The sequence below is a fragment of the Eptesicus fuscus genome, chromosome 3 (genome assembly GCF_027574615.1).
Source record: "Eptesicus fuscus isolate TK198812 chromosome 3, DD_ASM_mEF_20220401, whole genome shotgun sequence".
Classification (NCBI taxonomy): Eukaryota; Metazoa; Chordata; class Mammalia; order Chiroptera; family Vespertilionidae; genus Eptesicus; species Eptesicus fuscus.
The window spans coordinates 54,468,997-54,482,989 of NC_072475.1; the positions used below are offsets into that span (position 1 = coordinate 54,468,997).

At 45.4% G+C, this 13,993-nt stretch overlaps 1 protein-coding gene across 1 annotated transcript in view; it reads right to left on the minus strand.

The window, feature by feature from the left end:
* Nucleotides 1-921: 921 nt before the first annotated feature.
* Nucleotides 922-13,993, minus strand: part of RUBCN (rubicon autophagy regulator) — a 56,124-nt gene continuing 43,052 nt past the window's right edge. The window contains exons 11-19 of the mRNA XM_054713892.1: nt 11,087-11,150; nt 9,658-9,790; nt 8,596-8,741; nt 8,027-8,091; nt 7,333-7,571; nt 6,688-6,749; nt 6,096-6,249; nt 3,872-3,965; nt 922-3,644 (exon numbers count right to left, since the gene is read on the minus strand). Of these exons, the coding sequence (XP_054569867.1) occupies nt 3,466-3,644; nt 3,872-3,965; nt 6,096-6,249; nt 6,688-6,749; nt 7,333-7,571; nt 8,027-8,091; nt 8,596-8,741; nt 9,658-9,790; nt 11,087-11,150 (1,136 nt within the window). The 3' untranslated portion in view covers nt 922-3,465. The remainder of the gene's footprint in view (nt 3,645-3,871; nt 3,966-6,095; nt 6,250-6,687; nt 6,750-7,332; nt 7,572-8,026; nt 8,092-8,595; nt 8,742-9,657; nt 9,791-11,086; nt 11,151-13,993) is intronic.

Consider the following 13,993-nt stretch of genomic DNA (forward strand, 5'->3'; position numbering starts at 1 on the left):
TGATGTTTCTAACTCTCTATCCCTCTCCCTTCCTCTCTGTAAAAAATCAATAAAATATATTTAATAAAAAAAAAGAGAGAAATCAATTGAACTTAATGATGGGTAGTAGGAAGGAGATAGTATTTTACTAGCCGAACATGCCACCTGACTCAGAGAGGAAGGAGTCGAAGACAACTAAATTTAGAAACTGGGGTGAATAATGATTAGGTTTTGGGAAATAGGATATTTATGTTTCATATTCATCTCAGATTTGAGTGTTCTATTGAGGCTCTTCTGGTTGGAGATGAATAAGGGTCATGGAGGGGGACATGCTCAGAAAGTTGCAGGGTGGAGCTGGAGCTCCACTGGGCCACAAGGTAGGAACTCAGAGCCAGCTGCCCATAGGAGTGGGGACTAAAGCACCTAAGACAGGGGTGGGGAGCATCTAGCCTGCGGGCCGTATAAAGCCCACGGAATCATTTGGTCTGGCCCTGCCAAGGCATTAGGGGTGAGTTAGTTAAATGTCTGATCAAATATAGCAGGCTAATTTTGTATGGCCCTCAAATGATGTTATAAATGGCCCTTGGCAGAAAAGAGGTTCCCCACCCCTGACCTAAGATGTTGTGGAGAGGAAGACATGCCTCACCGTAAGTGACAGTTACAGCACGGGGATAGACCGGGGGCACACCCGTGCGCTGGGAAGGACTACGTGCCACATGAAGAAATAGAAATCTGGAGAGGTGACATGATCTGCGCAAAGTCACATAGCGAGTCAGTGACAAAGCATCTAACCCCCTTTTCCTGAACTGTAAGATCCACTTCCCTGGCATTCTAACACAGACACCGCCTGAATTTTCAGATGTGCCTTCTTTACAGTAGATGTCCGTACTTGGCTACCATTTCCTGAGAGTCAAGGCAGGCAAATAAAAGGCAGAATTTTATTTCCTTAGTTTATTAAAGAGGACAATGAGCTGTTAGGTATGTGTGAATTACAGCAAGTAGGAATCCAGTTCAGAACATGAGTTGTATACACACAACATCTCGATTTAGACTCTTGTTCCTTTTATGTTAATTTAACAAAAAGCTCTAAAGCCTTAGCGGAGAAAGTCAATTACAGCTTCATTTAAGTGGAAAATATTTGCCTTCCACTCTTCTGCTGTGTCTTGAATCTTGTCTCCACCTAGTAAGCAAACGTTTTTCCCTTTATTTATAGAAAAGAATACTTCCTCCCTCCCATTTCATTCAGAAGGAACTCTCTTCAGTGCATTCAAAGCGTCTCCCCACAAGAGCAGGGACTCTCAGATACTGGTTAGTTGCAAAGTGCTTTCAAAATATCCCACCCTCATTCCTCTCTCTCCCGCACGCTCCAATAAATAAATAAATGGGTCTTTGGACAGTGATGACAGCAGAGTGTCAGGGTCACTAAAACAGATACGCAACCTAAAGGGACGGGGTGGGGAGGTGAAGGGAAATAGGCGAGAACCCAGCAGCAGGTGAGACTGTTGAGCTCGGCTTTGGAAACGGTGTCGGCATTTTCCATCCTCTGATCCTATGCTAATGTGAAACAGGCAGCGCAAAAATGAGAGGACCTCCCTCCTCCAGAGTAGTGACGTGGAATGAGGAGCTGGGTTTGTCATTTCAACCAAAACTGGAAGTAGAGCTCACCGTTTTTACAAACCCCTGAATCTGAATCTCGGGCTTCGTGAGCCTTGAGTTTTATGGGATCATTCCCCAAACTCCTTGAAGGACAAGAGAGCTGCTGGTCAGTCCTTCAAAACAGGGCTGGTCTGGAGGCCGTGGCTTTCAGAGACTCCTCCACGAATTAAAGGGAGAACAGCCTCAGGGCCTTCCAAGTTTGAGGCAGAGGGACCAATGCCACTGGTGCACACCTCCCTGCTCCCCTTGCCCCCGTGGTGCCTAAGACCTGACTGTCACCTTCCAGTCCCTGCTACTTCCTGTGAGACTCCTGGTTGCCTCCAGCTCAGGCACTTATCAGCTTCCACCAACCATGTGCAACTTTCCGTCCAGCTTCCCGGGGCAGCACGCACGCCAAGTTTTCCCGACTAGCTAGCGACTATGGAAAGACAGGTACACGGGAAGAAGTCAGTCCCAGAACAAAACTGCTGTGGGTTTTAGGTCACAGAGCTGCCGGCCCTTGGAGCAGCGACCCTAACCAGTGTTTTAGAAACAGGTCAGGAGCTTCAGCAACTTAAGAACAGCCACAAACATACATGGTCCCGTCAGAAACTCCTCCCATCAAACACACATGGAAAAAAGGGGTGTGTGTGTTAAAGTTAGTAATATGAAAAGGATCAATAAACATATAACTATCCCCAAGCCAAAGAGTTAAGTGCATAATTGACGTAAAGACTCTTATACTCACAAACACAAATTGTCAAGTTCTCTAACACGACTAATCGCAGGAAGCTTTTCCCAACTTTGACAAAAAAAAAAAAAAAAACTAAGGCAAGAGATCAGCCACCAGAGAGGGTCCCAGCTCTGTTACAGGATGGGGAAAGAGAAAATGGAGTTGGGCCCTACTTTTACTCAGAATCACAATGACCACCTAACAGAGGATGCAGTGGCAAGAGACCCACCAAATAAGATGGCGGATGGGGTTTCCGTCCTCAGTTTAGGATGGCATCAGGGACTTGTCTGAGCTTGAAAAATCAGACCTGCACCAGAGGTAGGGACTCTATCACCTAAGAGGAGACCAACAGCTTCTCTGACTGAATAAATTCTCCTTAGTCAGCCTCCTTTATGCGTGTGGTAAGGCTATCAGTGGGCCTGGCTGAAGTACTAGTTCTGTTCTTGGCCCATCAGGGTAGATAAAGGAAGTCCGTGAGCGGTCACATCACCTGCACCTAAGACTTCAAGCGAGGAAGCCATGGCTGCCTCTGTGAGGCCTCTGGATCCCAGGGGAGTAATAATGCTGTTTCTATGGCCTCAAAAGTAGCGAAGTAAGCTGGACAGAGTGTCCACAATGCTGTCCGTCCTCTGCCGCTTCTCCTCAGGGCATGGTCTGCCCTACTTCAGGACTGGGAGGGAGAAAGCTCCATCCTGTTTCAGCAGCAAAGGAGAAGTGAGTTGGTTGAGTCAGGCCTGGCTCGGAGGCTCCAGAACTAAAACAAAATGAAACTGGAAATGATACTTGAGATGCAGCTGCAACCGGATCTGGTCCAAGTGAAGGAGGCCATGGATGTCAGAGAACTGGGTTTCACTGTCCATTCCCCTGGCAGAGGCACTGCAAGCTTCCCTTAGGGACCCATGTGTCGGTTCTGATGGACATTCCTGGTACCTACAATCTGTCACAGCAGACTGGACCCCACCAACCCAACAAAGGTTGGCTCTATATGGACATTAGACAAGTCATTAAAAAAAATGATAATAATGATAATAAAAAAAAGTGGGGCAAGTCCTCAAAAGGGCGGCTCAGTTCTGCGTTGGGTGACCCGAGCCCCGGGAACAGGGCGTGGCGTGCGTTCTTCAGGTGGTCTCCAGGATGGTCGCCTCCAAGACCAACGCTTCCGTGGGCTCCTCCTCGTAGTCCGACGTGTAGGGCTCCAGGCTCTGCTTGGCCAGCAACTCCCGCCGGGCCTGCAGCCGCTCACACCGCGGACAGCTTCCACATTTGAAACAAGCTTTATGGTAACACGCTTTACACTCTGTTCGGGACGGGAAGGTGACAGAGAAGAGCACAGGCTGTATTACCTCGGGCTGGGAGTGAGTTGCCGCTACACCCCTTTCCGCCTCGCGGCCCGGGGTGCCTGCGGTGAACACAGGGAGCCGCTGAATCCGGCCAGACGCTTACTAATGGGGGGGGCTGAAGGGAAGTACACTAGCTTTGTGTTCAGTCTTATCTGCCCACTCCACACCTGGCACCAGCCCTCACCTTCACAGGTCCGGCATTTATGGAGCTCAAAAGGGAAGATGATGTCATCCTCATTCTGACAGAACTCGCAGATGAAGCCCTTGGCTTGGCAGAGCTGGGGAGGAAAGGGACAGGCAGCAAAATGAGGGACAGAACCCCAGGAACTGGCACAAGAAGGTGAATAAAAGTGAAGGGGGGGGGGGAATATAAATGAGATTTAAATGGGCTCTCGGGTGTTTTCCCACTTTCAGAAAAGAGACCCAGGCTAGAGTCAGAAGTATGACAGGCAAACTAGGACCAGGCCGGGCAGTGTTAGACAAAACTTCAAGGTGGAGATGAGAGGCATGAGTTTCAGAAACTCCACCCATGAGTATGGCTCCCAGTGAAAAGAAAAGTGCCTAGCCAAGACTGGTTTGGCTCAGTGGATAGAGCGTCGGCCTGTGGACTCAAGGGTCCCAGGTTCGATTCCGGTCAAGGGCATGTACCTTGGTTGCAGGCACATCCCCAGTGGGGGGCGTGCAAGAGGCAGCTGATCGATGTTTCTCTCTCATCGATGTTTCTAACTCTCTATCCCTCTCTCTTCCTCTCTGTAAAAAAATCAATAAAATATATTTTTTAAAAAAAGAAAAGAAGAGAAAAGAAAAGAAAAGTGCCTAAAAGGCTTCCTAAAGTCAAAATTCCAGTATGGGTAATGATTTTATCTTGAAACTAGAGGCCCAGTGCACGGATTCATGCACTGGTGGGGTCCCTTGGCCTGGCCTGCGGGGATCGGGCCGAAACCGGCCCTCCAATATCCCCCGAAGGTTCTCAGATTGCAAGAGGGCACAGGCCAGGCCAAGGGACGCCACTGGTGCACGATCGGGGCCAGGGAGGGACCACGGGAGGGCTCCAGGGCCTGTCCGGCCTGTCTCATCCAGTCCCGGGGGGCCCCGGCCAGGGAGGGACCTTGGGAGGTTAGCCGGCTGGGGAGGGACTGCGTGAGGGCTCCAGGGCGTGTCCAGCCATCTTGCCCAGTCCCAATCGGGGCCAGGGAGGGAAGGAATGTGAGTGGGCTCCAGGGCTTGTCCGGCCCATCACACCCAGTCCCAATCGGCCGGACCCCAGCAGCAAGCTAACCTACCAGTCGGAGCACCTGCCCCCTGGTAGTCAGTGCATGTCATAGCAACTGGTCAGACGGTCGGACACTTAGCATATTAGGCTTTTATATGTATAGATAGGAACTACAGCCAAATAAGATAAAATGTGAAGGCAAAAATATTTCTCCAAAATAACACCCAGCCTTGAGTCACGTTATAGCTATGTCTTTCCAATTGCCCCTGACACACAGGATCTCTGCATATGCCCCATTTAAAGCTCTAATTCTGGGACTATCACAGGAACACAAACTGGGCATATTATAAAATGGGAAATTCTAAAAATAACATTTCTGCCCTGGCCAGTGTTGCTAAGTGGTTAGAGTGTCAGCCTGTGCACTGAAAGGTCTCGGGTTCGATTCCTGGCCAAACGTGGGTTGCAGGTTCAACCCCCAGCCCTGGTCGGGGTGCATGTGGGAGGCAACCAATCGATGTGTCTCTCTCACATGGATATTTCTCTTTCTCTCTCCCTCTCTCACCCTCCCTCCCTTCCACTCTCTCTAAAAATCAATGAAAAAAATATCCTCAGGTGAGGATTAACAAAAAATAATAATAAAATAAAATTTCTGAATTTCTGGCATGTTGGGTATATCAAGAACAATAATTTGAATCTATAGAACAATTAAAGCTTACAAAATGCTTTCACATAAATTATTTCATCAATCCTCTATAATACTGAGATGAAAGGACAGTGGGTATTAATTACTAACTTCATTTTTAGAGACAAGAAAATTGAGGCTTACCTCAGAGAGGGCAAGGTATTTCCTTTGGTCACAGTGACTGAAAATGCTAAAGTCAAGACCCAGGCCCTCTCCAGATGCTAACCGAGCTCCTCCTCCCACATCATGGTAATTCTCTGGTGAAGGTCTGCTTAGAACTGCCCAGTTACTCAGGGACAATGCCAGCACCAAATCCTCTCCTAATTTTAGATTCTTTCCATCTGGATGATTTAGCTATTCATCCTAGGGACAAGCAATCCTGTCCAGTTTCTCTCTCAGTGTTGACAGGCCATTTCAACTTCCTGGAACTAAATGGCAAGAACCCTGGGTCCACCCCACCACCTGTATCCCTAGACAAGGGTCCAGTCACACACTAAAGTGAGACTTTCTTACCATGCATCGCTCCACATGGGCAGCCCCCGCCCTGGTGAGCTCAGCAAGCCGGGGCCCCAGCTCCCCCTTCCTGGTTGCAGTGAGGTCATTCAGCGAGTATAGGTGGAGATCCTCTGTCAGGTGGCCTGGAACTGCGTCAAAGGAATCCAGAAGGCTACAGGAGAGGAGGGGAGGTGCGTGGGAGCAGACAGTGAACACCAGAGTAGAAGGATCTCTGTCCATAAGCAGGATAAGGGAAGAGAAGGGGTCCAGGCAGAGGTAATGAAGTGGGCAACACTCAGCCAGCCTAGGTGCTCCAGGCCACCCCCACCCTCCCACACTACCAGGTGTCTGGGTGGCAGGAGTGACTTTTATACCCTTTTGCAGAGGGATTAATGACAGCTTGCAAAAAGTGGTGGGCCTGCCCTGGAGAGAATCACCACAGATTTCTCCTTCCAGAGAGAATACAGACAGCTACTGCTTCTCATTTACCTTTTCCGGAATTTTCTGCAACATCCCCCTACTCTCCTTCTACACACAACAAGGGCCAACTGCTGGGACATGTTCCTTTCAGAGACATTAACTCAGCCAGAGGCCTCCATGCAAGACTTACTCTTTGGCCAATCGGCATGTCTTGAACATGTTCTTCATGTGATACAGCTGGATCCGCAGCAGCTGAGGAGACAGATGTTGTGGTGGTGGGCGGGGGTAAGAAAGGGTATGAAAAGAAGAGAAACAACCATTAGATCAGTACCTTTAAACCCTGAGAGTCCGAGTGTTCTCTATACCTGTAACTTAACAACTCACTTCAAAGTGACCTCCAGTCAGCCTCTCTGTTGGGTCAGTCTCCCAAATCACATACACAGTTAGGAGCCGCTAAGAAATCCAGAATTCAAATTTCCCATCTGAGACCCTATTCTCCACTCATAATATTTTCAGAGAAGGGAGAAATCCTGCTGTTGCCATTGAGTGCTATCTATAGCTTCAGAGAGCTTCAGAGCTGCCCTGGCAGGTTTCGGATTCTAACTAGACAGACACCTGGGAAATAGCAACAGAAAGTACACAGGGACAGGTGTGGGAGCAGACAGTGAACACTAGAGTAGAAGGATCTCTATCCACCGTTCTTACATGAACGGTGAGATGTAACAGCAATGACACGGTGACAACGAGAAGCATGGTGATCTTGGGAAAGTCTGTACGAACACAGGGAGAAGATGCGAAGGGTAATCTATGATGTGACCTTTTTCACGGGTCTTACCCGAACTTGATTGAGCAGCTTGACCTTCCTGTAGAGGGCGCTGTTGATGTCCTGCACATTGAAGAGAGGATCATTCCAGATCTTAATGAGCAGGTCCTTGGAGAAATTGCTGACATAATACTTGCTGAAGTCCCACTTGCGCAGAACCCGGCTGGGGATAACCATCTGGGCGTTCTCGTGGCAGCACTGACAGAAGTACTTGCCCAAGTACTCACAGTACCGCAGCCGCTTGATATAATCTAGAAAAACCAGGAAGTCAAAAGGTGAGATGTGTCTTTCCCATCTATATAAGCTGGTGAAGAGCAGGAGGAACGGCCAGGGGGCTCTAGCCACCTCTGTTCGAGCTCCCAAAGTTGGCAGCAACCTATGTAGTGGGACCTGTGGCTTCTGTGTACCATCCTGGAGGCACCTCAGAAAACAAACCCTGCCAGAGTTGGTATCCTCCAAGAACCTGGTCAGAAGTACCAAATTTTCTCTGGTATACACTCCTGGCAAGGTGCTCCTAGACATAATTCCCCTCTGACTGCCAGTGTTCTTGCCTAGTCTTATCCCTTCCCCACCAGGCCCCCTGCCCTCCTTTTCTCAATTCTGTCTGTCACCTCCTCTTATTACCTCTCTGACCAGATCTCCCTGCCCAAATGAGTGAGAGGGTAAAGTCCTTGGAGTCAGTGTGGGGGCCAGAGAAGATACTCACCAGGGTCTGTCCGGATGCCACATCCTGCACAGCGGTAATTCTGCTTGGCCACAGCAATTTTCCTCCTGTGGAAAGAGGAAGGGAGCGGATTGGCAGATACCAGCAGCATGAGGCCTCCGAGGTGTAAAGGATGAGGATGCAAACACGGGGCTCTTGTTAAGGCTGGGAAGAGAGGAGCATTCACCTATTTTTTAAGAATTAGACAAACAGAACCTATTGGGAGAACCAATTCAAACTAAGGATTAAAAGAATTTAGGTCTAGGCAACAATTCTCCTCAATAATGAATCACCCTTTCTGTACAAATGTAAGAGATGAGAAGTAGTAAAGAGGAGAGAACAATAGAAAAGACAAGCAATCATCCAAGGATAAAAGACTAACTTCCAGGTCGCTCTGTGAAGGAATGGTAGGATTGAGTAAGACTTTCAGACAAGATGGAAATCCTCTCCCGCGGCCTCTTAGAATTGTGGGGGATGTACCGTTAGATGCAGAGATAGGAGGATGAAGAGATAGCCCTGACAATCCGAAGAGAATGTATCTTGTTCAGGGGACACAGTCACTGGCTACTCACGTGGGGGCTGGATGAACGTTAAAAATTATCTGAGGCCGGGGTGGGGCCCACTCCAGGTTGCCACGAACACGGATACGCAGTTTGTAGATGTCAGCATGCTGCCCATCATCTGGTGAGATGGGCAGTGAGTCAGGGATGGGCAGGAGCTGCAGGAGAAAAGCACAGGGTGATCTAACATAAAAAGTCTGAGGGAATACAGATTCTTAAACCTTCTGGCCATGAAAGAAGCACAGTCAATGAAAGACATTTCAGGAAGATCACAGGTAAGAGCTTCAGGGAACCTTGGCCCTGGAAACCAGGAGACACCAGGCTCCTGGAAGTAAGAGCCTTGGTTCCCAGAAGCAAAAGGAACAGGAGCAGCAGCCCAGCGTGGTAACGCCCATCGCTGATGCCGTCCCAGCCCCACCCAGGACTCCGGGTATGCCAGGGTGCTTCATGCCTTACTCAACTGCAGAACAAAGAAGAATCTGAAAATTCCCTTTTTCACAATCTCTCAAAGGTGGTCACTCACAGGAGGTCTGCCTCTGGGTCTAGTCAGCAGTCATGTGGATTAAGGACAGTGGAGGAGCCATTATCTGTTTTTGTTTTTGTTTTAAAATTTGAGTTTACATTTTATTTTATTTTTTAAATATATTTCTTTATTGATTTCAGAGAGAACAATAGAAAAGACAAGCAATCATCCAAGGATAAAAGAGAGAGAGAATCACTGATCGGCTGCCTCCTGTACGCCCCCTACTGGGGATCGAGCCTGCAACCCGGGCATGTGCCCTTGGCCAGAATCGAACCTGGGATCCTTCAGTCTGCAAGCCAACGCTCTATCCACTGAGCCAAACTGGCTAGGGCGCCATTATCTGTTTTGACAATTGCTAGGGAAAACCTAGGTAAGCATTCATTCATTCATTCATTCATTCAACAAATTTGTAAGAATGGCTTCTGAGAGTAAGGAAGGAAACACATAGGCTCATTCTAGATTGGGGACATGTGACAAAAGAGAACAATATCAGAAAGGCTCACAACCTCCTGGGGCTGGACAGGGGGTGGAGAAAAAGCTGAAGAATCTACCTTCTGAGGGGCATCATGCTCTGGAACGAGCCACTCTAGCTCTGAGGCGGCTGGGAGCTGCATCCCCTCAAACTGCTTCAGGAGCCCCATGGCTACTGCCTCAGCGGACGTGGAGTGGAGGAAGCAGTGGGAGCTGGAAAGAAGAGAATCAAGGAAGGCTGAACACAGAGAAAAGACAGGAAGACGGAGCCTTCCTTTCGGGACCTGCTACCACACGCAGTGACTTCTGGGCGGAGAGAACACCCACAGCAATCCCAGTCTGTAAGCTTCTTTTCCTATCATCTTCAGACACATGTGTATAGTGGAAAATATACTGGTCTTATAGTCCTGAGACTTGGGCTCGTATCCCACTTATCTGCAATGCATGGCACTGCTAGTTAAGAATTCTGTATCACTTCGGTTTCTCTATACTTCAGTTTCTTTACCGCAAAATGGGGATCATAATGCCTGTTTACAAAAATAAAGTGAGTAAACTGCTTTGTGGACTATAAAGAGCTACTGTTACTCCCAAATGAGCTACTACAATGTGGAACCTGTCCAATTTGACTTCAGAGTCAGAAATCATGATCATTCTTTTTTATGTTGAGGCCCAATCTTCTGGGGGCCTTTGGTATAATCTGTTAGGAAAGAAGGAACAATCCATACAGCGGGCTTTGCCTCCACCAGAGCCCACCCTGTTGGAACCACTGATCTTCTGCTCTCTTGCCCTGGGCTTCCCACCATCGATCAGGCAGGCCCATCACTTAACCTTGCCTCTCTGTGAATTTGGATGGCTTCATCCACGGTCTTTCCCATCCTTATGCCAAGAACCGTGTTTGTTTCTCCATATACCCTAAGATTTATTTATTTTTCTAATTACAGTTTACAGTCAACATTATTTTGTATTAGTTTCAGATATTCAGCATCGTGGTTAGATAGTCTTATACATTACAAAGTGATCCCCTGACATTACAATTACCCACCTAGCACCATACATAGTTACTACAATATTATTGCCTACACTCCTTGTGCTGTATTTTACACCCCCTGACTATTTTGGAACTACCAATTTGTACTTCTTAGACCTAACAAATTCACCTCTGAGTAGGTATCTGAAGAAACCTAAAACACTAATTTGAAAGGATTTATGCACCCTTATGTTCACTGTTGCATTATTTACAATAGTCAAGATATAGAAGCAATCCAAGTGCCCATCAATAGATGTGGATAAAAAAGTTGTGGTACATATATACAATGGAATATTGCTCAGCCATAAAAAAAGAATGAAATCTAACCATTTGCAACAGCGTGGACATCCTACAGAGTATTAGGCTAAATAAAATAAGTCAGACATAGAAAGGCAAATACCATATGATTTCACTTATATGTGAAATCTAAAAAACAAAATAAATGAACAATGATTTTACTTATTTTTTTAAGAAGTACTTACAAGGTCTGGGAAGAGGAAATCAAGGGTTTGTTGTTTGAGGCTGTGCTCCTTCTGATGTCAGCATCTGAACAGAAATCAGAGATGAGGGGAGTGAGGGATAATAATGGAAACCTTTCCAAGCTATTGCAGCTAAGCACTCAGGGTGGCATCTAGGTGCTACATTCTATGCAGGATAAGCAGCAAAGTCCAGGTGAAGCTCTGCACATAATTTATAGTTTGGCTCTGTTCAAGTCACAGCCAGGCTGAATTAGTGACAGTAAGCATAGCACTGAGAAGGTCAAAGTGGCTACAAATCCAGGTGAAATAACAAACTCAGACTTGGTGCAAGGCAGTGAACAAGAAAAGGAAGCACCCTACGGCACACAGGGACACACCCTATACCAAGCAGAAACACAAAATAAATTCTTCCACTCTCCCCCTCATTCTCTAAATATCAAGCCCTCTTAAATAATAAACTCTCAGAGGCAAGAGATCTAGCTCTTTTCCGTAACAGAATCAATACCTAACACAGAACGTGGATCACAGCAGTTACTCATTAAATGTATATGGAATTTGAACTTTTCTCCTAACATCTGATCACTATTACTATTATCTCTGAATGTGAGAAGTCTGTCCATATCCTTAAAAAAAGCTTCATGGAAAGGTTTCCTTCCTGTCTGGTAGTAAAGAATTTATCAGGAAGAAAAGAATTTCCCTCTGGCTTGGCGACTCCCCGGAGATGCTTGATAAGCAACAAATTTGCACAAAGCTATTATTCAACATGATCTTTAGGCATAATTGCAGAAAACTACGGCAGACTTTTCAGCACATATTTCTGATAAAGGATTTTGAAGAGGATTTCTAATAATGATATGTCTGAACCTCCAGAGACCTCATCTACCCAAATACTTTCATGGGGGGAATGTGAAATATAGCAGTCATGTCTAAGAAAGTCAAATAGAATCTATTCAGTCATGAAAACAAGACTGTTCAGATAAATCTAATCCCTCATTTCCTTTGATGCCCAATGAAAAGAGCTTCTTTTCCTAATTAAACCTACACAATGATCAATCTACTGCATTCAAGCCTCTCAGTAGAGCTCACATGACATCACTCTGCACTTGGCTATGAGTAGCTCAATTGTTCTCCACATTTCCTCTCTCTCTATTTTTTTAATGTACCATGTGAGAAAATGAGATCGTATCTAATTCTTCTGTTTGGCCCTAAAATACTTAACACAGGCTCTGTATACAAGTATATACTCAAATAATATTCCTAACAAACCAATGTCTTCAAAGCTCTATACACAAGAGAAAAGAATTAAAATCTGTCAATTTTCATATGCTTTCTAAGCATAGCAAAACTCAAGAAAGAAACAGCATTTTTTACTATTATAAAACAAATTTTATTTTATTTAACGAATAAGTTCACATATATCATAATTATCTGCCTGAATTTGCACCATCAAAATCCAGATCCCAATATGCTGCTAGTTGTCTAGTCCATTCTAGATAGTGCTAATGGAGGAGAAAAACATTCTAGGCAATGGCAGACCTTCATGGACCATTTGGTTTGTATCATTTACGTGATTAACGCTTAACACTGTCTTGGATTGTGCTTAAGTCTTGCCTTGTCCTTATAACCCTCAGAGTGTTTTATACATAATAGGTTTTTAGAAACCATTTCCCAAATAAATGATTAATCGGCTAAAAGCAAAAAGCAAACTTTAGCTTGTTTGGCAGTGATAAAAAAGGAAAAATGAGAGAAGATCTTAGACAGATATCCATGAATAAAGAGTTAACTAATGCTGTTACTTTAGGGTCAGGCTATTAAAGAAAACAGCAGAGAGGAGAGGTGATTAATATTTCATGATTGCTATGGAAACCATCATCTTCATAAAAACTATTCAGCAATTCTTCATATTCAAAGAGAGAAAGTCTTATTTTCTTTGAGAGAAAAAATTAAACTTTCCTCTTTGGAAAATACAGTCAAGTCATACTTTATCACGTTTCTTCTTCTTCTTCTTTTTTTTTTCTTTATCACAGGTGCAATGATTTCCTAGCTCATCATGAATACTTCCAAGAGTGTGGAAGACCACAGAGATCTGGATGTCAAGATCTTACCCCAGGAGTGGAGGGGAAAGGCAGCACCTGATATCATAAGGGACATGACTCCAGACACTGGTCAAGTACCATGAAGGCCTGTGGGTACGGGGCTTCTGCAGCATCCTGTTGACTGTCTAGTCAGTCCAAGCAGATGAATAAGTAATGTGGTTGGAATACTAGTCAAGTATTTGGATAAAAGTAGACACGGGTCTAAGATAATTAGGGGGTAAAGAGAGAGGAGGAAGCTATTCATCTGGATGGATTGCATGTACCCCAAATGAAAACACTTTAGAAAGAACTCTGAGAAGCTTTCTTTCTGAGGGGAAGTTAACAAAATTATGAAACTTTTTATCAATTCAGTTACAGAAACATATTTCAAATGTTTCTGATGCTTTAATAGGACAAGGCTATTACTACTGACTGAAAAAGTTAAAAAAATAAAAAACAAACAACAAAAATAATGACGTGATAAGAACAATTTTTGCATGTCCAGATACTGAAATAGGGATACTCAGGGAAGAACTGGTTAAAACTTTGGTTTTGTTATAAAAGGGAGAAAAAATATTTTAAAGAGGGAGGGTAGGGAGAAGCAACTAACTACCTTGAATTGGATATAATTTAAAAACTTGTCAGAAAATACAGTTCATGAACTTCCCTCTTTATATATATTTACCCATTATCAATTTATTGCCTTTCAGCTGCAAACCTGTCCTTTTGTTTGTTCTATGATAGTGGAGCTGGACTTGTAAAAGGTAATCTTTTGCTAGCTGGTGCAATGTTAAGTTTTGTCAGTAGAGGGCACTGGAGGGACAATGGAGGAGGA